This window comes from Ambystoma mexicanum, chromosome 7q, assembly GCF_040938575.1.
Source record: "Ambystoma mexicanum isolate Mex_15411 chromosome 7q, UKY_AmexF1_1, whole genome shotgun sequence".
Taxonomy (NCBI): domain Eukaryota; kingdom Metazoa; phylum Chordata; class Amphibia; order Caudata; family Ambystomatidae; genus Ambystoma; species Ambystoma mexicanum.
In genome coordinates, this window is record NC_090941.1 from 567,076,344 (window position 1) to 567,102,967 (window position 26,624).

The following is a 26,624-nucleotide window of genomic DNA, read 5'->3' on the forward strand; positions in this document are numbered from 1 at the left end:
TTTTTGTACATTAGGGATCAGCTGAGCAATTTAAACCCTGTGTTCAAAGAGATTGTCCAGTACAGCTCTTATTCAGGACCCCTGATCAACCAATCCAAATCCAAAATATTCCCACTCAGGGACGTCATGACCACCACGGATACTTTCGCCCCCTACATAACACACTGGGCCTCATTACGACCCTGGCGGAACGGGTTAAACGGCGCCGTAAAAGGTGCCGGCGCCGTTCAACCCGTTCCGCCACATTACGAGGTCCCCTCGCGGGACACGGTAAGCACGCCTGGGAAAACCAGGTCCCGCGAGGGGAAGAGGGAGCAAACAACGGGCCGTCTTGTAATGCTCCCTCTCCCATTCCTATTCAGCCCTATGGGAATGGGGAAGGACCGTGTCCGGGTCCTTGGAGGGAGGAATTACCGGGCCATCCGAACTCGGAATGGCCCGGTAAGTCCTCATTCCGAGGACCCGGATACGGACGCGATTTCGGCGGCAGCCATGCCGCCAATAGCGGCATGGCTACCGCCGAACTCGTAATGAGTGCCACTATCTCAGTTCCTTTGGCATTCCGGCACTGTGAGGAAGAAAAGGATTTATTTTACCAAGCCATACGCAGATGGGGGTTTTAAGGCTCCAGATCTCGAGTTGCACTGTGTTGCAGCTGGTTCATAGTGATAATATCGAATACAAAAATGTTGAAAGTCATTTTTTCGAAAAAATAATGTCGGAAAAAAAAATAATCGAATTTCTTTTTCACTACGTTTTTGTTTTTACCTTTTATTTACTCGCGAAACGCCAAAATAAATCTTTCAACATTTTTTTTCGATATTATGACTGACCACCGTTGCAGCTCAAGCACACTATGCATCATATTGAATCTGGCACACTCACACACCTCCTCACGAGAAAATCAAGCGTATGTCGGTGGGCGCACACAACATCTGTACCCTCCTCCTATCACACAAGAATACGGACCCATGTAAATTCGACTCACTCCAGATTACACTACTAGCTTGGTGGATAATATACCAGCTGACTTGCTTCGCTGCCCCATACAGCAAGCACCTACCGATGTGGCACTTGCCCGTTATCCCGCCTACCATAGACTGGGCTACACAGTCACAGGCTAGTTAGCAGGGTGAACAGTCCAATGTGTTGGAGGATTTGTACATAAATGGGGTCTTCATAACACGATCAGTGCTAGCCCACGCTTGCACTCTAAAGCCACTATTTAGACTATTGAAAAGGATTGTGGGAGCCCTTTGCTGGGAACGAACATGGGTCAAATACCCTGTTCTATAGAATTTGTTCCACTCAAGAGGGTCTACAACCAAGTTTTAGCTCAATGCACCCTTCACAGAGGAGAAATATCCATTTACATATCAGTCTTTGTCCCACCCACAAGGGTAGTTCAGCACCGAAATGCTAGGCAATTCTACTCTGAACAAGAGTATCCTCATCAACCCCAGACACGTGTTTCAGCCTTGTTGGGCCTCCTCAGTGAGGTGAAGCTGAGTCTCCCTAACGCACAGTGAGCAAGGGGTCCTCGTCTGGATTACCCTTAGTTACTTAGGGTAAACCCCCAAGTTTACAACATTGAAAAGGAGTGTGGGAGCCCCTCTACTGAGAACGAACATGGGTCAAATACCCTGTTTTATAGAATTTCTTCCAATCAAGAGGGTCTAAAACCATGTTTTAGCTCACTAAACCCTTCACAGAGGAGATGGTCCCACCCACAAGGGCTGCCCTTGTGGGTGGGACCAAACTGATTTGCAAATGGGTATTTCAGAGGAGAGTTGCCTCGCATTTCGGTGCTGGACTACCCTTGTGGATGGGACCAGACTGATATGCAAATGGTATTTCTCCTCTGTGAGGGGTGCAGTGAGCCACAACGTGGTTGTAGGCCCTCCTGAGTGGGAGAAATCCCATAGAACAGGGTATTTGACCCAAGTTCGTTCTCAGTAGAGGGACTCCCATGCCCTTGTTTAACACTATTTAGACTACACTACTACAGAATGCATACAGCAGTCTGAGCAAAGTGGCCTAACTGCACAAAGAGCCAGCAGAGGACCATCTGCTCACCTACATTATTCACTTGCAGGGAAACGGTCACATAGTTTTCACACTGTACACTCTACTCCAGGATGCCACACCAACTACCACGAGTCCTTTGCGCTATAAATGGGGAGTTGATCTGGGAATTGACATTACAGACTATAGCTGGCATGCTATTTGTGCGCTAGCAGGCGCTAGTTCACTCAACTTCCAATTTTGCAACTTGCAATTCAAGGTACTGTATAGGCTACATTACACACCTGTGAGAATGATGCATATAGATGCAAATAGTAGTGGTTGTTTCTCTATAAGCAACGCTGCAGCGGTCGACTACATACATATACTATGGTCTTGCCCTACATTGCACTCCTTCTGGAAGAGAGTATGTGACACACTCTTAGCAATAGTGGGGACTGTACTAGAGCCTACTCTTCAGCTATCCCTATTTGGCCAACTTACTGACCTACCCCTCCTCCAGCGTAGATCTAATAACCTATCTTGCCTTCTGGCAAAGCGCTGTATACTCAAAACCTGGACCCATAGAATACTACCATCGACCGACAGTTGGCTCACTGATGTTACATGGGCAAATGATACTAAAGAGCTGTATATATTCACGTTGCCTGTGTCGACTAAACCCTGGGGCAATTGGGCCTATTTTAAAATCTACTTGTTGAACAGACCTCCTGCACCCACCCAGCCTTAATTGACACCTGTGGGATGGGGTCACTGCTCTACTTACTGTCGCCACCTGCTTGTCTGGTGATAGAGGGCAGCTAGCTAAAGGTCCCGGATATCCATACTATGCCGATGGTCTATTGCACTGCAGTTGTATGATTCATGTTTATTACCGGTGTCAAATACACTGTATGCTAATGTTGAAATGCCACATCTCTGAGACTTTACACTGCCAATCCAATAAAAAAATGTTTAAAATAAAAAAATAAAAAGATGATCCTTACCTTTACTTTGGCACTTTTCCTTGGACCCCTTAGGGCTCAGCAGTTTCTAGGATTGTAACTGTCCTAGTGATTATAGATGTTAGTATACTAAATCACTGTGGTTCACTATATGACATAGGAAGCAAGGATAGTACAGTAACTGCTTGTGGTTACATCGTTTCTATCAGTTTCTAGCGATGAACTGGGACATAACCCTTTTGCCTTGCTGTTGACTATTACATAAACATATTACTTCCCTGACAAGGTTAGTCTACCATATTGTGTTGTGTGAAGAAAGTGGGTATCAAATTATGCACATTACTATGGTGTTCCTATATACTTTGTTAGTATGTGTTTACTAGTAATAACCTGACTGTCTTTTCATCCTAATGCAATACTTAATAAATATTATATATATATTTTGTATAAAGTATATTATGTCTTGTGTATTTTATTGTGTATGCAATTAATTGTACTTTGGTATCAGCTCATCCCAGCCTAAGATGAAAGCCTTAATGATCTGCTATAATACCTAATGGAAGAGCTTTGATCTAACTTGGAGGACACTCTGTTCTCCCACGAATAATAGGGCTGTGGAAAAACGTCCCTAACATGTACCATCAGGTTTGGAGTGCAATAAGAGTAGACAGTTGAAAAGTATGATAACGTGGATCATTGATGTGATCTTTTGCAAAGATCCTCCCACCCCAGTGGTTACTTGCTACTTCCATATAACAAACAAGAACGTGTGGAGCTGAGTCATAAATGATACTACCAATGGCACCACTGCAAAATTATGCATGTTACTAAAAGAGGTTGAGCACAGGCGTAAATAACTGCTGCACGCTGTACTAGTGTGTTTTGTGATGTAAGCATATTGCTGCTGAATCACCATTAGGCTAATCTTTTACCTCTGTTGAAGATACAAGGGTTTCCAGTTGCCTTTAAGAGTAGCTTTACTATATCAGAGTGTTCTCAACTTTGTGGATCACTACACTTTGCATCTATATATATCTCTCTCTCTCTCTCTATATATATATATATGTAAGTGAAAATGTGTTTGTTTCTGGTGGGATTTGTGGCAAAGCGTTGTTTGTTCTACTTTTCCACACCGTTTCACCAATCTGCACCAGATGTTGCATAGTTACCTGTTAAGTCCCTGCTGAGACACCCCTCCCTTTTATCTGTATTTCAGCACCTTCACATATGAGATGGTTGCCCGAAATAAGCGAAACATCAATGTGGTCGTAGAAGGACCGGTCCCGACACGAGGAACAAAATTCAAGGTCCAGGTCCTAGGATGCACGGTTTCCAAGATATGTAAACCACAATGCACTGCAACGAACTGCATCACGCCAGGGTGAGGGGACAGGTGGGGAGAGAGCAGGGAAGGCCCCAGTATGTAACAGCACACCAACTCTCGACTCCCCCAACGTTTGCTCTGGGGTATGTCAGCCAGCCACACACGCTCATTCTCAGTGCAGTCTACTTCAGGGTGCAAAGCACATCAAATGATAAGTAAATCAGAACAGCGACCTACAAGATCAGTGTTATGTCTGTCCTACAAGATCAGTGTTATGTCTGTCTTCGTTCGGAGAACGGGTACTTCTGCTACTTTTCTATAAACAAATATTTCTGGCTTTAGAACATTTTAAATAAGAAATGTTTGCTACCTGCAGGCATGGCTCTCCTATAAGGGTTGATATTTCTTATTTAAGCGTCCCACCATGCCTGACGAGACATACTGGGAGGTGGTGGTTTTCTATTTCAGACCCAAGGTCACATGGATTGAATGAACATTGTTTTTTTGTATCTGCTGAAGCTTTATTTCTATGTTTGATGTAAAATAACAATGTTTGAACGTGCTAGATGTCTGGCTTACCATTACACCAATAATTCTGTATTATTTCCCATTACTTATCATGTAAAGCACAATCTATATTATGTAATATATAGATGCACTTGAATCCAGCCCTTAAATCATTAATAGTATTAAAATATAAAAAACAATTATACAGAATAGGGTATATTCCTTATGATTCTGAACCCAATCTCAAGAAAGGATATTCAACCTTTTTTTTTAAAAAAAAGCTACTGAATGCACGTGTCAATATTAAGTAGTGCATATAAAATCATGCAAAAAATAGTTCTAAGTCAGACGACTTTGATCTGAGAACAAGGTTGCTTTGTGCTTTGCCCTCAAGATGCTTTTGCTTACACCAAATTTAAATCAATGCTTTAGCCACAACAAAGTATTCAGTTTGACAGACTATATACATTTGCGTGCCTTGAAATACTAAAAACTAACAAAAAGTCACCAATGCAATGTAAAAGCTATCATAAGCCTACAACAGCATGCAAACTTCATGCTCTTCTCATAGAGCAATGGCTAAAAACCCACCACATACCAATCATCCCAAACATGCTCCCCCCACAGTACCTCATCCACCAGAGAGAGCGCCTACACAAAGTAGGTGGTGGCCATGCCATCAGTTTCAAAGAATGACTCGCACTTGGAACCTCCCAACACCCACCATACATATCATTTGAAGCCCTCTCTCTCAGATGTTCCACTCTGTCACACACACACATTCATCTATCTTATTTATCACCACAAACACACAATTCCAAAATTTTATATTGGTTGATCTGACTTATAACCTCACCCAACACATAAACTACCCCAAATACATCACTGGCAACACTGTTGACATTCTAATGTCTAGCAGAAATCACATCTCTGTGCAGAATTGCATCTGGTATCATCGCTGATCACTTTGTGATCACCCTCATGCTCACTCTATCTCGCATCCCCCCGCCTACCACACATCCCCTCGAGCCCCCAGTCAAAATAAATGGATTACAGACACAGCCTTAGCACTACACATACAATACCCCTCCTCCCCTCACACACATCCCTTCACAGTCCTTAACAATTACAACACCATCAGCACCCAGGCACTGGACAAAATAGCCGCCTTCATAATAAATAAACCCACAACCATCACCATAAACCATGGATCAACACGTCTCTGCTCCAGTCTCTGCTATCAATCAGGAAGCCAGGCACCTTACAAAGCTGGCAAAAGAACCTATGCCCCGCCACCAGGACACCTCCCAAACACTGCCACAAGAAATACAGGATGGTCATACACAACACCAAAGCAGCCTACTACCTCAAAGAACTCCCAACCCCCACTAATCACATGCAGAAACTTACAATATCAACAGGTCACTCTCCAAACCACCATCCACACCTTCCACAACCCCATCCACCTCTATATGCAACTCGTTCATGGGCTACGTTGTCTCTACAAAGCACAAAATCAGACAAGCCCTCCCCTCGTCTGTCCACTTCCACACCCTATTCACACAACTTCCGATGCATGGTGGCCATACCCCCCCATTTAACTCAGGCGCCCCCATAGCAAAGGCAAATCCAGCACACGTTCTGGCTGAGGCATGCCCACCTCAAGCCATAGCAAACTGCATCACCGCCCTGGCTCACACTGGGTCATCATCATCAACTCCCATCTCCCACATAGCAAAATCCCCTCCGCACTCAAAAATTGATAAACCTCCGCTTTCTCAAAAACCATCCCTTGACTCCACACTCCCTGAAAACTACCACCCCATCACTATCTTGTCACACTTTGCCGGAATCAAGGATTGCTTTGTCACAAGACAACCCCAACAATATTTCACCAAAAACACCCTTCTCAACCTTTTCCAATCTGGCTTTTGATCAAGCCACAGAATCAAGACCACAGCAGGCCACATCCTCAATGAGCTTCACCCACGACATGAACTGGAAAAGGACACAGAGCCCAACTCGTACTCATGGACCTCTCTTCAGCCTTCGACATCATTGACCAAACCATTCTCCTTAACATCCTATAACTCGGGCTGAAACTCACAGGCACTGTTCTCGACTGGACTGGTTCACCTCACTCCTCACTGACAGGATACACTTTGCTTCCATGTGCCCTTATAAATCCAAACCCACTCCAGTGAAAAATGGGGTACCCCAAGAATGCTTGTTATGGCTTGTTAAGTGGGCACCACCTCAAATAATGATACCAAATATTTACTTAATAATTTTCTTTTTTTTAATTGTTTTTATTAGTATTTCCGTACAACAGTAACAACAACTTCAAACAATAATGGCATTAATCATGTATTTCAAATCTACTACATAATATTCCCCTATTAACTCCCCAACCCCTGCCCCCCTTCAACTGCCTGTATATTGTCCTGCCTCTATTATCATTATGTCACACTTTCCCCGGTCCCATCTAGCGTGTCTTGGGTTGTTCCATCACTCTCATTTTGATTAAACAATGTCACTGTCAAGGCAATCCATTGGAGGATGTCTGTTGCCATTTCTGTTCCCCCTGCGCCTTTTCCCACACTCCTGTTTCTGCCACTGTCCATTTGCTCAGATCTTCCCACCATCTGTCTATGCTGGGCTCCTTGGTAGCTTTCCAATGCATGGCTATGCTACACTTGGCTAATATGTAAATCAGGTTTTGAATTTTTACCGGAGACTTCTGCTTCATGCTTTCTTAAACAGGCCCAGCATGCAAGCTTCCGGGGATTGGATATCCAGATTAATACCCCCTTGAGCTACTTTACTTGCCACCCTCTTCCAAAAGCCCTACATCACCCAACATTCCCAAAACATATGCATCAATCCTGCCTTCTCTTCTTTGCATTTGGGACATGCCTGCTTACTCGCACCTTTTAGTTTTGCTATTGCAGCCGGTGTTAGATATGCCCTTTGCGTGATATAGACTTGGATTAGTGGTAGCCTAGCGTTTCTAGAAATCTTTTTGTGATATTGGACTATACTCTGCCATTCTTTGTCCTCAAATGTTCGCCCCAATTCTTCCTCCCACCTTCCCTTGCATTTCAGTTGAGCTCACAAGGTGCGATTAATCAATACCCCATAAATTCCGGAAATGGTGCGTCCCCGCTCAGAAATATTTATGAGTGTTTCCATGCCTTCACACTCTATTGTCTCCTCTGTTACGACTGGCCACCCACCTTTTATTGTACATACCATAGTGCTGTGTAGCAGGAACTGCCCTGCATGTATATTCCTGGCCTCTCAGTTCTGAAAAATTCAGCAACCTGTTTTCGCCCCTCAAATCTCCTAGCGTCACGATCCCACTGGCCTCCCAATGAACCCTTATTCTCGTTCTACCTCTGTGCACATCTGCCATTAGCGCAGCCAAGGTTGTCTGTGGCAATATTAGGTCTCCCAGTTCCATGTTCCTGCAGGTCCTCCTCCATATCTCTATGCCTAATTTCACTAACTGGGGGTGGCTATATTGCTCCCAAGGGGAAGTCCAGATTACATTTCTGAGAAACAGTCTTTTCAATGCTGGTTGTAGCAGAATCGTATCTCCGGTAGGGTCATCTGCCAATATTTACTTGATAATTGTGTTATTTGGTGCAAACCAGATCTACCCAGCACAATGTAAAGATATCCTATACATAAACAACTATGGGAAACTCTGACAGTGCTGGTTGCACCCTTGTAGTCATAAACTACTTCAAATTAATCCTATGTTCATCTGTAATACAATGTTATTCCTCTCTTGTGATAAAAAGAATGTCTTTATTGGGAGTCCATCCACTTCAACGTTTCATGAGGAGGTTGATCTTGGCCAATGCATTTTAGACAACAAAGTCAATCATGATGGAACACATCTGAAAATAATGCAAAAACTAAAAAGTGTCTGGTATAGTGTGTTACCACTCTATGCATTCAAGCTCACTCCTAAACTCAAAATAGGCCAATTTAAAAACATACTTGTCACGCAGACAAATATAGCTATGGACAAAACCGCATGTTGTGTCAAGCTAAAGAATTGTTAAAGTCGTTGAAAAAGTGATAATCAACATATTATTTCTAAAGTATCTCCAATTCTTCAATTCAAACCAAAACAATGAAATATTACCATAGGTTAGAGAGTTTACGCTGGACCAGTGATACTGTAACATTTAAACAAAGGAGAGAAAAACCAGGGGTGAACTGCGTCGCTAACCTCGTAAAAATAGACCAAATTCGATACAAGGCAATCCATGTATATCTAAATGTAATAGTGGTTTACCAGAGGGCCATGAAGTAACCAAAAACTTGCTGTACCATACCTAAACCATAGACCATACATGTACTAGAGGACACCGTCTCTAGAATGCACGCTATTGAGAAGTGACATTATTGCGGCATCCATTTCTGCCAATATGCAGACAACACACAAATATAGAGTCCAAATAACATCTCCTTACACCTCTAGACCCTCAAACGCTATCTCTCCACCATCAGCACATGAATGGACACCCACTTCCTCAACCTCAACCCTACTAAAAGAGAATACCTTCCCCCCAGACAAAAACCCAACCTTGCCCCTTGGATCAAAGAACTCACTACAGACAGCCCAATGATATTCTTCAACACACCTTTCAAATCTCTATGCTTCACCATTGAACCCCTCCTTTCCTTGCCACACCAGCTAACCGCTGTCAGTAAACATGCAACCTACAACTACACCTCCTCTGCAAGGAAAGACACATCCTTCCCCCTGACTACTGCTGCACCGTTCTGTCCAAGCAGGACTACAGAAACACTCTCCTCACTGGACCCCCAACAGCATTCTTACCCCCTTTGCAGGCCTGGGAGGTTGTAACCCCAGGGGTCCTTGATGCTTACCTAAATGTCAACCCCGGCTCTCCTCTGCGCCATTTCGGGCGTTTCCTTCTGCCACAAATAGCACTGCGGGGCAGCGGTCCTTACCTGGGGGCCAGGGAGGTGTCAGGCCCAGGGTTTTCACCATACTATCTCTGCAGTTGCTGTCACTCGTGGAGAGGTGGTGGTCGCGAGGTGCCATCGGAACAATGAGGATGTCACAAACCAGGCAGTGTGGTGAGGAAATGACGCTGGTGTTGGTGTGGGTACAGCCACGGGACTGGAGAAGGAGGGGAGCCCTGAGGTACGTGGAGGCATAGCGGCATCGATATGGGAGGACAGGATGGTGGCCATGAAAGGTGGGGGTGGGCTACACAATTTAAAGGGACAGACGAACCTCCCTACAACAAGAGAGGGGATTGGATAACAGAGAAAGGAACTCCTATAAAAGGACATGAGGTAACAGGGTTTACTCCTTTCTGTATTGACAGAAGAAGCAGAACCCAGGAGAAGAAGGGGGACATTGGTGGGCCTATTAGAGGAAGAAGATTGAAGAGACCACCCAACTCGAGAAGAGGCAAGCAGGGGGGATATGGAAAGCCTGCGGGGGTGAAGAAACCCTGACAAGGAATAATCTGTCTATTGCCTGATCATAAACATATCCCACATTTCCGAGTCAGCATTGTCTGTCAACCCCACAAGACCATACAGAATGCAGCAGCAAGACCTACCCTACACATACGCAAAAACTCATATATCACCAGAATTCTCGGCCATGTCCATTGGCTCCCGTACTCCAAAGAATTCTGTTGATATGACCCTGCATTGTATACAAAACCATCCACCTCAAAACCTCACCATACCTTCACAACAAACGGAAACCCATCATCACACAGACACCTAACAAGCTAGCCAAAATGTCCTGCATGCCCAACTCTGCAAGCACACAAAAACAAGCATTGACCCAGTGGGCACCAAGAGCTTGGAACACCCGACCACTTCACATCCACACCACACCCTATATCACCACCTTACAAAAATGCCTCAAAACATAACTCTTTTCCCACACCTAATCCAGTCACACCAACTCACCTGCCATTGCCTGTACAACCTAATTCTGCTATTCTGTCTTGAAAAAAATGAATAACTTCTATTTCACCACCCACCTCTTAAACATTTGAACCTTGTGAGGTGTTCCGGAAGTATCTGGGTTTGGGCAGTGGTGCACCAAAATGCAAATAAAATACAATATAAATGAACCAAATTGTCACATGTTAAATTAACTGCCCTTTCCATTTTAAAGCTGAGGTGAGTCATTGGGCCTCATTACAAGCTTGCCGGACCAGTAGCAACGGTATCGTTAAGCTTGCCGGTACTGTTGTTACCAGACCGGCAAATTACGAGTTCGGCTCGCGGGTGCCTTCCAATCCGACAGGTCTGACCTGGCGGGCATACCGGCACCCGCGAGTAGACCATGTCAGATGCACCAGCACCATTCACGAATACACCCGTATGGGGCTCAAATGGGAATGGGGAGTAATTATTACCGGCACCCGTCAAAGGGGAATTACCGAGTCCCCTGGGGCTGGAATGCCCTGGTAGATCCCCAATGGCGGGTGCCGGTAATTTCATGACATTACCGGCACGGCTACCGCCTCAGTCATAATGAGGCCCATTGACTTCTAAAAATATTTTTGAAAAAATGAGAATTCCAATATTACAGATTACACACAATGGATTCAATACCTAGCAAACTGCAATTTTCCACTGATTTATAGGGCATACAATAGTATTATATCTGATTTCCGGGGACTTGGACTATCAGTATGTGTCACTAAGCATACATTTATGGGTATGGCCTGATCTGTGAAAGAAACAGGAACATACTTGTCTTCCATGGCATACATGGGTTTTCGAAACAATCATTCTTGACAACTATTGGATTGACTTGAGAAGGAAATGCTATTGGAATAAGGACAGGTTGGTATATTCCTGTGTGATCGTGGTCCCCGCTGAGCGACAGCAGGCTTGTAATGCGATTGTGCTTCCTCTTGCAGCATTGAACCTTGAGATGTAGTTTCTTGCAGGCTTTGTCATCTGTCCAGATTGCTGGGAATCATGGGCATCGTTACATGACTTTTTGACATGCCTTCTTTCTAGAGACCACTTTCTCACTGGCGACTCTGTTCCAACAGCCTGCACTTGCATTCCCCGTGGCAGAATAGCACTTTCTCTTTACTGCGGGGTTTGAGATGTGTGGCACTCATGGAACGCCAGAGCATTGGCTGCCTTCAACATCACCAGTTTTTTCCTGTGGCTTATATCTGCCTGCAGTTTCTGGAATCCATATTCTTCCCCACGGTTGGTGAGGATTATGTCACCTAAGTGCAACATTTTTACATGCCACTGACTGGCTGCATCTTTTTTGTGACTTTGCAGATGTTTTTATTCTTTATTCTCATTATATTGAGATTTTGTTTCACCTACATGTCCCATCCCCCTCCTGCTAGTTAAGTGAGGATTAATTGGAGGTAAGACTTTCTCTAAAATGCCGTTGTTGAAAAGAACTATTTCACGATGACTGAATTCTACTTTATCTTGTAATTTCCATTCTCTTTTGGGGAGTTCTGTATAATGTACTTTTGGATAACCTTTCCTTTCTGTTCTGGATAATAATGTACATTTCACTCACTCGACTGCCAAGGTCATGTAACCTTTGTAAAGAGCTTTTGCTACAAGCGTTATAAATGCGCCACTAAATTAATGAATACCACCAGTTCAATAGAAACACACACCTAAGGAAAAAAATAAAATAAAATGGGAAAAAGATAAACAAATATATTGTGGGAGAAAACTATTGTGATGAAATTAGCATTGATGCAGCAAAGAAGGCAAATGCCAAGCTGACCGCTTTAATTATGTTACTGTCTAGGAAAAGAAATTGAATTAATGTCAGTTGTGCCGACAATCACACATTGCAGACCCACCATGTATAAATCATGCTGTGCTTGGATGCAAAATCCATTTATTTACCAATGTGTTTCAGTGGGTTTTATTTGCATTTTTTGTACAGCATTAAAGGGTTCTATGTCTTTATCTCAAATATTAAAAGCCGCACCTAAAAAAGCCCAATTATTTTCGACCGCTTTTGGGCGGCCTTTAATATAAGAAACACTTGAATGCCTCTCCCACCACCCTTTGAAATCGGGGGTTTCACCACCGAACGCCCCTTAAACCTCTGTCTAACCCCAACCCTGCCTCATGCTCACACATACCTTTTCTGCAGCACACACTTACATACCAAAACACTCAGAAAAACATACATGCAAACACACTCCAGCCCCTCCCACAAACACTGCCCCCTTTCATTCACGCACGCACGCACGCAAACACACACTTACCTTTAACTCGTCTTGCCCTGCTTATCTCGGTCCACCTGCCAGCCCCTGCGCAGACTAGTGTGCAGCTGGGGCGTTACAGTTCCGATTAGGAAGACCGCTCTGAACGTTCTCAGGGCCTGATCACGAGTTGGGCAGTAGCCCTTAACTGCGGTGGCTCCGCCCAATCTTGAGTCTGGCATGTTTGCCCCCAGCTAAGAGCTGGGGGTAAACCCACTGGAAAAATGCCAATTTTCAGCGCAATTACTGCACAGTAATTGCGCGGAAAATGTCCCATTGAGTCAGACGGACCCAATGGGGGAATGGGGATTTACAGTTAGCACCCAACCCATGAACTGGCAGTAATACCGCTGGGCGGGTGGGTACGAACTCAAATGAAGTTGGGCGGTATCCCAGACGGGATACCTCCCAACTCGTGTAAAGGCCCTCAGAGCGGTCTTTCTAAATCGTTCTTTTTAATCTTTTTTTTTAAAAAAGGTCTTTTGACATAGAAGGCATTAAAGCTGCTTCAGAGCAACTTCGGGAGGGAATATTAAAAGGGGGTAAAGAAAACAGAACAGTCCTGAGGTGCTTGTGTGCTCACACTGTTTTCCAGTCAGTGTGGGTGTTGAGCTCTGCTACTTCGGGCCACCCTACTGCTGTCTGTCATGTAGATCATGAAGTATTTGTGTAAAAACATGCCACCGAGTCCAAACACTTAACACCGAGGGGCCAGTAGTGTAATCGTTTTAACCAGCAAAAAGCACCAACATCAGCAGGCGAGAGGAGTAAAGAGTCTAGGATCAAAGGGTTGGTGTGAGGGATGTCTCAATAGACATAGTAGATGTTGGAGGTCAAAGTACAGAAAGAAAGACAAAAACATTTTGTTTCCCAAAGTCTAATTAAAAGGTATATGTGCTGATTCTGTAGAGACAACATTTACACGTTCTCAAATCAAGCAACCAGGATAGATTGACAAAACACAAAGTAACTCACTTGGATGTTTATGTCACCCTTTGGGGCTCCTGCTTTTATTTTGTTTTCTTTCACTTCATTGTGATACTGCTGGCGAATCTGATTTAATTTCCTCAAGTATTCCTGCAAAATAGAATGCAGGCCGCACATGATATGCATTCCAGGCTTCTACAAGAAATACTACATTAGGTATAATTTACATAAGAAAGATATTTTTCAACATTTAATACATTTTGAGGACAATATATGCTTTATTTAACATACAATGTTAGAAAACCTCACGGGATCACATTAACAATGTAGGTAAAGGGGAGATCCCTTTACGCGCACCAAATAAGCACGACAAGCACTGTTTGCTGGGAAAGAGTTATTCGCGGGGCCGCCGCGTTCCAAAAGGATTTTCTTCCTAATTTGCTCGGATTGTCTACCAAGTAGTTTGTGTTGCCGTGCTGTGATTTACAGAGCAGCGGACGTCTTCTCTGGTTGCACCGCCTTGCCTGGACTACAAACTAACAAAGGGCTTTCCCTGCGTGAATACTCCACCCCCCTCTGGCGTACTCATTGTTGGGGAGGAGCATAAATACACCGGCACCAGCGCACCCGCGCGCACTCTGAATAAGCACGACAAGCACTGTTTGCTGGGAAAGAGTTCTTCGCGGGGCCGCCACGTTCCAAAAGGATTTTCTTCCTAATTTGCTCAGACTGTCTGCCGAGTAGTTCGTGTTGCCGTGCTGTGATTTACAGGGCAGCGGACGTCTTCTCTGGTTGCACCGCCTTGCCTGGACTAGAAACTAACAAAGGTGACTGTTGTGCACGTTGTGCATTTGTTGAGAATTGTGCACGTTGTGCACACTGTGCTGTACCTATACTTCTACCATTATTCATTTTGCTTAGCCGTTACCTGACATACACCTCTCTCTCCTTAATTCCTTTAAGGGCTTTCCCTGCGTGAATACCCCGCCCCCCTCTGGCGTGCTCATTGTTGGGGAGGAGCATAAATACACCGGCACCAGGGCATCGGGGCACGCACCGAATAAGCACTTTCAAGAACTTTGTGAGACTAATCCTAAACTCTGGATACCTATTAGCTCGTGGGGAGGAGGGACGCCGGGTTCAGCAGAAGCTGTTAAGGTAATTCGTTTGACTGCACGGGAGGGTAGAGGGCAAACAGCTGTATATGATCTAATACGCAGTAAAAAGGCTGCATCATTTAAGTGTTTCCTGCTGGTTTCATAACTCTAACACAGGACGCTACATTCTTTCTGTCTAATTATATTAAAGTTTGGTGTTTAAGACTTCTAGATTGTAAGTTTTCGGACAGGTCTGGGTCTCTATATGCCCCTCAGTATTAAATAACATCTGAAAGGTGTATTGACACCACTTATTTGTATTAGTTCAAGTCCTGAAGTCATTTATTTTGGTAGACCCCAAATATAATACCTCCAACCAGATATATAAAAAATAGTTACATCCTTCTCCTTCCTATTCACTTGGCATGTCAAGACGCCGAAATAGCATTGAGTATGTTTACTCTAGAGGGGCTGCAGCTGGTCCCTCCACTAGGAGCTCTACCACACAGGGAACCAGACTGTACAATGATATTTTGTCAGCTACTTTAATATTTACACCAGTAAAAAACACATTAAGAATGGCTCTGAATATGCCATTACTGCCATCCCCTCCTGAGCCGAGCGATTCAATGCTACTGGAGTCAGAAGCAATTGTACACTCGTCTATTGTTTCCATAAAAGGCCCTATGCAGGCCCAAGAAGACAAAATAATAGATCCTCTTCTGATAGATGGGGAGACAAGGGAGGAGGTTGTAACTGTGCCAGAATCCTCTTTCCTGGACACCCCTCCTGATTTCTTTTCAGCTGACGCAGATCTGAGAGATCTTACTCAGCACACACTTGAATCCTCTAATCCCTTCAATGAATTGAACCTGGGTAACACATCTGAGACTGGTACGCTCCTCCGGGACATATTGCAAGAACTTAAAGTCCACTCTACTGGATTTATGGAAAACCGTATTCTAATGGGTAGACAAATTGCTCAGACTAACAGATTTATTGAGGCACTTGAACTTTTGCCCACTAAACTGATGGTTACCGGCTTACTTCCCACCAGGGTTGAGCCGGACAATCCTGCCTTAAAAAATATGCCAGCCCCACAACTGAATCCAGAGGCTCTGAAAGCTTCTGATGTACTACCTATATTTAAGAATATAAATCTTACAGAGGTAGAAGAGGGGAGCGGACAAACAAAACAAGTCAACAAAAACAAAAATAAAAATTACCAGAACAACAAAAACAACCGGAAGAAGGGACATGCGTCCTTCTTCAATAAAAGAAGCAAAATTGCGAAAAACTCTTGGAAAAATCTAATAGCAGAAGAACCGGCTGGGACTTCTGACCTAGAGGCTGATAAAGAAGAACCTCCTTACAATGGTCAGGAGGGAAAGTATAGTCATGCGAAGAACTCTCTGACTGACGCAATGTCCCACAAGAGTTTGACTTCAACATTAGTCATGGGACTCAGTAACACGAAGGAAGATGTAAGTACCAAAAAATCCAAAGCTAGCCCATATTACCACCTCCTTGAACCCACTGGCAAATGCGTTTTTAACAAATATCACACCGCAGGTGGCTCAAATTCCAGAATCAAGCGATTTAGCAACTTCAGTTCCTCCCACCCAAGAAAATTGTGTAGAGGATCTCCCCATGCAAAAGGCCCCTGATACCAGCCCTCGTGAGACACCTGCCTTGAGTGGAACCGAGATAAAATCCCTTATTAATGCTGCTGTAGAAGCAGCTTTAAAGGAGAGACATTCTTACGATCCTTTGGACATAAATCGTTCCACTGGTGTGACTAAGCCATTGACAAAGGGGCCTCAAACTACTTTGGGCCCATTGGCCCCCCAAATCCAAAAGACGACTAAAGAAACTGGAGTAATGAATTCAAACAAAGATAGATATTCTGTGAGCCCATGTGTGATGAAGAAATCAATTGGTAATCCATCTACCGCGCCTTCTTTGACCGAAACGGATGTTAAATTGCTTATAAGTACTGCAATCGCAGATGCATTGAAGGATAAAACATTGCAGGAAGCACAGGCCTCTAACGTCTTGGCTGGTATTTCCAAATCACCACAGCCTAAGCAGCAAGTGATTAGGGAAGGGTCCCCCACCTTGAAGGTTACGGATTTTACTACATCCATCCCAATGGAAACATTCCCTTCACCCTCAGAGCTGTTGCTCTGTATCCCTGCTAGACCACCTCGACCATTACATGGATACAGAACTTAAACATATCCCTTGGAGAACCCCATGCTTCTTGGATTTTCCAAGTATTCTAATTTTCCCTATCTTTGAGTGTGGCTTTCAGCCTTCTATGAATAGAAATAGAACTCTGCAGCTTCTTAATGATATTCCCAATTTAGCAAATTTGACCACTGCAGATATCAAAAGGATGGATTTTTTACATCCCTACTGTTATGACCATGTTACAATTGTATTCTGCTCTAAACTGGTATATCGGAACGTTCTCTTGGAATTAGATGAATTTAACAAGAGGGGATTCGATATCCTAAATTTTGGAGATGGAAGTTTGCAATCGGAATTACCTAAACTCAACCAAGCACAAAGACCTGGAGGCTTGAGTGATCCAGAGCAAAAAAAAAAAAAAAGAGTCAGAGATCCTCCAGGAGCACGACTCAAACTGGAGATGGCTAGCCTCGAGCCTGAGAGACTCCATTGCCAGATTGCAAAATCTAAAGCAGTAACAGTAAGTACCCATGTTTCTATTCTCTCCTGGAATTAAAGAGGGAATTCTCATCTGTCGTCTTGTGTGGAATTATGTAATTATTTGAGAACAAAAAATATTATTTGCATACAAGAAACGTGGATGACCTCGCCCACGGTTTTGAATGTCATCAAGGGGGGACTCCTATTAGCAATAAAGCTGGGCTTGGGCATTAATATTGTTGAAACTTTCACCATTTCCCCAGTGGGATTAGGTGTGATCCTAAAGTTTGAAAACTTTAACTATATACTAATCTGGAACATATATTGGTCACCAGGAATAAACATCTTTGAAACAACCTCAAAAATGGAAGATATAAAGGAGAAATACCTTGATATCTATCCAGGTATCCAAATTGTAATAATGGGGGACCTGAATACTAATCTATTGTTGGAGACAAACGAAATATTCACCTCCTTGAACCCTACACTCTGCCTCACAATGGGGGACCAAGGGGAAACTCAGGATCTTCATTTGAAAAATTCCATGTACAAAAAAGGAGATCGATTAGGTTGGTCAACATTATTCAAAAACTGGGGCCTGAAATCGGCTAACCCTGAAACCCGACGTCACACATATAACTTGGACATCAGGGACCAGGTCTTGTCCTATTGACTATATGTATGTTTCCACTGACGTTTTTAATTTGATCGAAAGCTTTGGACTAACTCCCTCCCCTAAAAGTGACCATAAGATGCTGGAATTGAATCTCAGCATCGGTATAAGAAATCCTGAACCCCTGGAGAGGCTTCATGATTTGCTTATAAATAATGGAAGTAATAGGATTTGTTGGCATCCGGGAAATGTTTCTAAATGTAATAACCTCTTCTGTAAAGAACACACAGATTCCACTTATGAGGAAAAAAAGATGAGGTTCACACATGAGCACTTTGGCCCATATATTAAAACCTTAATTGAGAAGTCCACAAAAAAGATGGGTAACCTTCCCTCCAAACAACATTTACATAAATATGATTCTGCTGTCTATTTAGCAAAAATTGCGCTGCGTCGCGCTCTAAGACAAGTACATCGTCTGAATATAGATGATGATATCAAACGAAGGGGGATTAAAGGTATCAAGCAAGTTTACAAGAACTGGTGCAAATCACATAAACATAAACTACTTCAAGAAGATAATGAGGAAATGCTGATTTCATTAAAAAATAATTCCACCAAGCATTTTTGGCAGCTCATAAAGAAATCCTCTAGATCTTCTCAAACTCTCAATCTGAATCCAAATAACGAGCTTATATGGAAAAATCATTTTGAGAACTTATATGGTGGTACACAGGACGTGGGCTCTTTGAGAGGTAACTTCAAGACCACACCTTGGCCTAGTAACTTCTCGATTAATATGATAAGAGAGAGGATTATAAGATCCAGTTCCTCCCGCGCTGCAGGACCTAATGGGCTCTCAAACATTCTGTTCAAGGGAAACCCAGACCTCTGGTCTAAATCACTTTTCCTACTCTTTGATGATATAAGCCGTACTAGATGTATTCCATCCTCATGGAATATGAGCTACATGATTCCGGTCTACAAAAAGGGAGATCGATCCATGCCATCTAATTACCGGCCAATAGCTCGCCTTGATTCAGACTCTAAAATCTATGCAAGTCTTCTTCTACAAAGAATAGAAACTTGGGCCACAACTGAAAAGATATATTCTTTCGCACAATTTGGCTTTAGAAAGGGGATTGGAACATTGGCAGGCGGGTTGATAATTTCACTCCTGCAAGAATTGGGATGGCAAAAAGGGGCGAGTCCGGTTTATCTGGCAAGCATCGATTTATCTCTTGCGTTTGACCTGGTAAATAGATCAATGTTATGGAAGAAGTTGTCACACATGCAGTTACCTCGTGAATTGCTAGCCATCTTGATTCACCTCCATGAAGGATCAACCATACAGATTAGGTTAAACAACGAAGGCCTCCTCTCAACACCTATTAAGACTTCAAATGGCCTCCGTCAAGGATGCATCTTCGCCCCAACCTTGTACAATCTTTATACTTCTGACATAGGTCAGGCGCTATGTCCCGCTACCTTTATACAACCAATGCTGGAAGGCAAGAAAATGTGCTGGTGCTCGTATGCGGACGACTTTCTTTTATTCGATAGGTCCCCGATAGGACTTCAGCGCCTATTGACAGCATTTGGAAAATATATGGAAACCAACACCTTGGTAGTAAATCCTCTAAAATCGCTAATCCTGTGTTTAACAGGAAAAGGGAGACCACTTTTGAAAAACTGGAGCATGGGGTTGCACAAGTTACCCATCAGAAGCTCAATGATCTATTTGGGTTTTCTAGTTAACGCAAAAGGAAATAATCTATTGATCTCTACACACGTCCTAACTAAGGCTAAAGCCTGGGTGAAGTTGGAAATGCGTCCCCCTACTGGGGTTGCGTGAGAAGGGACCCTGAACTGAGCGTCACTGCTTTGGTGGAGGCGTGCCACCTCCCTTGCTGGGGCTGCCTCTGCTTTTACCACGACCTCTCCTATTACCCCTGCCATAACCCTGGGTAGACTGTTGGTTGTTGTTCCACTGTGTACCCTGCCCCTGGGAATAGTTAGATCCTCTCTGGGAATATTGGCCGCGTGGGCGACGAAAATTACTATTCCCTCTTTGGTTAGGGGGTTTATTGGTTAACTGGCCAAGGGACTTGAGTGTCTCGTATTCGTCCTTGGCATTTTTCAGTGCGTCTTCGACCGCCTTACCAAACAACAGATCGGTTTCCACCGGTTTGTCCAACAATGATGCCTGGGTTTCTGCCTTAAAACCAGACTGCCGTAACCAAGCATGTCTTTTGATAACAGTGCCCTCCGCTATCAATATGCCTGCATTGTCCGCGGCGTCGAAGGTTCCTTTCAAAATGCAACCAGACATGGCTCTACCCTCTGCGGAAATCCGAGCTAACTGGCCCTTTAAAGGTTCAGGAGCAGAGGCTACGAGTGCCGCGACTTCTTCCCACTGATGGCAGTTGTAGCTGGCCAACAGGGTGGTGGAGTTAGCAATCCTTGCTTGATAGGCGGACGTTGAGGCTACTTTCCTGCCGAAACCATATAGTTTTTTGCTCTCCTTGTCGGGAGGAGCTTCTGACGATGACAAGGGTGTTCCAGCCCTCTTACGAGTGTTGGTGACAACTATGGAGTCTGGCTTCAGATGTCCTCTTATATAGAGAGGGTCAGACTGGGCAGCCCTGAAAAGTTTTTCAACCCTGGGATTGACTGCTCTGGTGAGGTTCGGGTTCACCAGGGACGGATCTATTCTCAGCTGAATGGACTTAAGGATAGGGATGGTCTGGGCAACAGGCCTCCTTTCTCCCACTAACTCTTCTGCGAAGTCCCTTTCCTCCTGGACACCGTGGGTGTCAATGTGGAAATGTTCTGCTGCGCGAGCGAGAACCTCATTTAGGAGGGGTTGGTTATCGACTGGGGAGTCGGTAACCGGGGATTCGTTCTCTACCGGGGAATCTACTATGTATGTTTCCGGGTCATCCTCTTCTTCTTCCTGGTCCTCATCATCCCCATAGTAGCCCGTTCCGGTTTGCTCTTCTATCATACCAAATTCTTGGTCCTCACCAAAGGAAGCCTCTCCTTGATACCGTGAGTATGGTCTTGCGTAAGGTTGTACCTCGAACGGTTCTGACCTGATCGGAGTTTCAAACCGGGGCTTTTTACTCGGGGGGATAGGATTAGTAGAGCCTGAGGGTGTGGCCCCTTGTGGATCATACGAGAGGAAATGTTCTGGATTTTTATCATAAAAATCAGCCAAAGAAGACATTCTTGACATGACCCTATCTATGTCTTCACTGGACCATTTTTTGGAACTGGGAATGACTTTCTCAGCAAGTCTATGGGATTTATCTTGAGTAGCTTTGCTGGTTGTAGACCTATCAGGAGACCTGGTCTTGTCTGTCTGTTTAGAGGGAGTGGAGTGTTTCACAGGTGTGGAAGAATGCACAGGTAGTTTTTTCTGCTGTTTTCCCCCCTCCCCGTGGGTTGAAAAATGTTTTCCCTGTCCCTTAGTGGCTCTGGAGTTTTTCGACGCCTGGCGTCGAGGATCGGGAGAGGTGTCCCTGTCCTTCGAGCGTGGGGCCTCGCTGGCTTTAACTGCGGGCTCCGACTCTTGGAGCGCGGCCTGGGGGTGGAAGTTGTCTTCGTCTTCCGACGATCGAACTTCTGTTAGCCTAGGGAGCGAGGCACTCTTGGTTAGAGTGGATGATTGCCTGGAGTCATGCGGCAATCTTGATTGAGAGCGCCCAGAGGACACCGAATCGGACCGTTCTGTCTGTGCCTCTTTCCGAGAACTTGACGTCGTCGAGTCTCGGTTGGACTTAGTGTGTTTAGTGTGTGTAGTATGTGAAGCGCTTGTGTCGCCGGGGGTCTTCCACATAGCCGCCCTGCTGGACGACCTTCCGAGGTCGGGGACGTGCGCTCGGCTGTCTTTCGACGCCGTAATGCCCTCCCCGTCCGAAAGTACGGCGTCGCTGACGTCGCTGAAGGCGCTCTCCGCTGCCATGGCTGCTTGCCTGGCGTGGTGGGCCCAACGCTTCGTCGAACGGTCCTCAAGTGTCTTAGGTTTAAACCTACTACACGCTCTACAGTTCGCTTCGGGGTGGTCCCTCGGCAAGCAGAGATTGCACGTGGCGTGCCTGTCGACCCAAGGGTATTTGCGATTGCACTTGGGGCAGAATTGAAAAGGGGTACCCTCCATACGCACCTTGAGGCAGCGGGCTGTTAAGTGTAGGAAATGTATAAGGTGTACCTATATACCAAGAGTGTAGAGTATGTACCACCCCCCACTCTCCCTACTTGCAGGGCCGAGGCCAGCGGCCTTCCAGGCCCGGGCCGAGGCCAGCGGCCTTCCGAGGCCCAAATCCGTCGTGCAGCAGCCGACGGTCGATTTCTTCTCCCGCCGGCGTCGATTGCCGAAATTCGTCGTTGAGGTGGGGAAGGATGTCAATAGATTATTATTTTTAAATTTTAGCAAAAGTATGGCTAAGGCCAGGGGACTCCGCAAAATGCTTCCGACCAGTATGGCGGAAAAAAACAATCTGAGGATCCTAGACGCGTGAGGGATCTTGGGTACAGTGGACGTCACACTAGGGATAGTATTACTGGCACACCCTGTCGACACCCATTTTCGAGTTTCGAAAAACAAACTGTAATACTCTGCAGCTTCCACTAGATGTCGGCCTATGCACAGCATGTGATCTAAGCAGATTCCACAAGCCTCAGAAATATATATATATATATATATATATATATATATATATATATATATATATATATATATATATATATATATATATATATATACGGTCAATTGTGAAAAGGTCAATTGTGACCCTTTAAATTCGGTCAATTGTTCATTTGCCCTTCCATATGGCATTACTAAAAAGGGTGGCTAGAAACTGGGAAACTCCGGAGACCAATCCAGCCGTTAATAAGAACCTGACAAAGAAATACCGCCCCTCCAGTAGTGACCCCGACTACCTGTCGAAACACCCCACTCCGGAGAGTCTGGTGGTGCAGGCGGCTACTGCTACTTCAAAACGGTATTACCCAAATTGTTTGTTTACAATTGTTCTTTTCTGAAGCAGCTGAAGCTGGACATTACATGTCAAATATGAGGAATACTTTGGAGGACACAATCCATTCGAAAGGGAAACACAACACATTAACGGCATTATGAGTACATATGGGAGCCATACAATGGAAACAAGGGGAATAAATACGTTGTTTATGAATTATTATGAAAATCTGTATGGCAATTCGGATACAGTATCTGATGAAGTAGTAGACAGATACCTAGCAGAGACCTTGTTACCCAGTCTAGACCATGAGGCAAGAGAGAAACTAAATATCCCTGTGACGCTCGAAAAAATAACTGATGCAATATTATCCCTCACATCCAGTAAAGCCCCTGGCCTGGATGGACTGGAGATCGAACTTCATAAAACATATAAAGATATCCTAGCCTGCCAATTGCTGAAAGTTTGGGAGGAGTCGTGCGACACCGGCAGGCTTCCACCCTCACTCACGGAGGCTGTTATAACATTTATTTTGAAACCTGGTAGACCCCCCAACGAGATGTCCTCATATCGTCCACTCTCTATGATAAACGTGGACGCAAAAATATTTCCCATAATATTGGCTAACAGACTCCCCCCATATATGACTAGTCTGGTACATCTAGACCAATCCGGCTTCATTCCTGGGAAGTCGACCACTCTAAATCTTCGCCGTCTATTTGGAACAATAGCTCAGCTGAAGTGTCTGCTGCGGCAGTTATAGTAGATGCTGAAAAAGCACTGGAATCGGTCTCTTGGTTCTTTTCTGTTTGGAGTATTAAGACAAGTTGGCTTGGGAGACGGATTCATAAATTACATACAACTATTATACACTGACCCAAAGACCGAACTACTCTGAACCAATTGCGCTTGCGAGAGGAACACGACAGGGGTGTCCCTTCTCTCCCCTACTGTTTGCACTGGCCATAGAGCCGTTAGCAAGTAAGATCAGGGAGTTCCACAGCCATAGACATATACAGTGATCTCTGCAGGTGATTTAATTGTATGCAGACGACACCCTTTTATATCTCAGAAACCCAAAGGACAATATTGAACCATTTCTGGAGGAGGTTGGAAAATGTACACAACACTCAGGTTACAGGGTTAACACAGCGAAGTCTGAGCTATTCCCACTAATGGGGAACATCACAAGACTGGGGGAACTGCATGGATTACGGTGGGCACCCAGCACAGTTAAATATCTAGAGGTAAACGTGTCACGTACACGCAAGCTATTGTTCGAAAAAAAAACATGAAGAATACTTAAATGTACTAGAACATAAATTAAACCTGTGTACCAAACATCCCATTTCACTGTATGGCAGTATGTATTCCAATTTTGAAAATAGGGGTAGTACCCAAATGACTGTACTTCTTTAACACTATTCCAATATGGCTAGGGCAGATGTTTTTTTTACTACGTTTTAAACACAGGCAGGACGATTCGTGGGGGTGGTGGAATAGCCGGCATGACATGGGAATCCCTAGTGGAACCATACAACAGGGGCGGCTTGGCTGCCCCTGACTTTGAGCTATACTATTTGGCACCCCAGGGGCATTACGTAGATCATTGGTATAGATCAGACTCTGAATCACTACATAAGGAATTGGAGTCCCATGGGGCGTCCCTGATTGATCTTAAATCAGTCATATTGAGTGACCGTTATGTAGATTCATGCACGAATGATCCAGTGGGCACAACGATGGATGCTTGGAGACAAATAAATACCACACTGGGAATAAAAAATCCATATTGTAAAGGCGTCCAACTGTGGAATTGCCCAGAACTACCTCCCTCACTTGATGCAGATATCCAAGGGGCATGGGACCCTCATAGGGAGATGAAACTTGGTGACCTCTACCCCAGGGGAAGATTCTTCACGATAGAAGAATTTAAAACCAGACTGGCGGACAACCCAGTACGGTTGCTGCAATATTACCATATTCGGTCAGCTGTAAAAAATAAATGCCCATCGGAACCCGAACCAAACAAATGTATTGAAATGATAGTGCAGGGAGAGGGTCGGAAGGGTATACTAGCAAGGTAATAGACTAAAGTACAAAACGGGGCAGACCAACCAAATGCAACCAAACAAAAATGGGAGAGAGATACCGAAAACACAATAAAAAATACTAAATGACAGAAGATTTGTAACCTAACCAAAGAAATCTCACTGAACGCACGACTTCCCCTAATACAATTTAAAGTGTTGAATAGATTCCACTACACACCTACACAGATCTCACGATTTCACACTGACAACTCTCAAAAATTTCAGAAATGTGGCAGTGAGGATGCAGATACCATTCACTTGTTCTGGAGATGCCCTCCAATTAAGGACTTCTGGCAACGAGTTGCGGGAGTATTGCATGCCATAACTGATATCCCCCCCAACACTGCTTCCCCTAAAGTACCTCTTTGGGGACATAGGGAAAGAAAAAATAAAAATATGCAGACTCTTCAACGTGGGGTGTGTAACAGCCAAAACATGCATTCTACTTAAATGGAAAACAAAGGAGGCACTGACAGTCCAACATTGCCTTAAGGAGCTAACGTATATCAATGACAAGGAGGAAGGATATGTATGCACAGTTGTAGCATCTATATATGGGTCCGTTCTGGGAATATATGAATAAACTACAAAATTAGATACTGCAACGTGTCAATAAATGCTGAATTGTAAGCGTTTTGCGAATGTAAGTCTAGCATTAACCTAGTAGTACAAATGTTATGAACAATGGAGAGGAGAAATGTATATCGTAAAATGTATGTACAATGACAAGAATCCTAACATGATGCAATGGTCTCCCTGTAACCCACTGGAAATACGTTAAATAAAGTTTGAAAAAAGAATGTATAAAGAAGTTAGACGCACCCACACAAGTAAGTCCTCCCCTCCCCCACAGTCTCTGAAGTTAGCCCCCCAAAATGTTTAGCCTAATTGCACACCTACCTGAAGAGGAATCGGGATCAGCAAGTGGTTCATGCTCTGGCGCCACTTACCACTTGTCCGGGCCCCTAGTGGTGATCCGAGAAGACAAGCTGGTGCTGTGCCTCCGGCTGTCGGCAGGTGGGGAGGAGAAGTCGGCAAAATGATGACCAGCCAGTGAGCAACAGAGCGCTTGTGAGCGACCCACCCTCCAGTGTATTGGAGGGACTGCCAGAACTTTAGTGAAAGCAAGCTTGTGGCATGAGGCTGGCTATGTGATT

At 44.4% G+C, this 26,624-nt stretch overlaps 1 protein-coding gene across 3 annotated transcripts in view; it reads right to left on the bottom strand.

The window, feature by feature from the left end:
- The window catches only part of NEK5 (NIMA related kinase 5), a 1,893,692-nt gene that overhangs the window by 928,239 nt on the left and 938,829 nt on the right, over nucleotides 1–26,624 (bottom strand). For all 3 annotated transcript variants that reach the window (XM_069639859.1, XM_069639857.1, XM_069639858.1), the window contains one exon: nucleotides 14,058–14,159. In XM_069639859.1, the coding sequence (XP_069495960.1) occupies nucleotides 14,058–14,159 (102 nt within the window). The remainder of the gene's footprint in view (nucleotides 1–14,057; nucleotides 14,160–26,624) is intronic.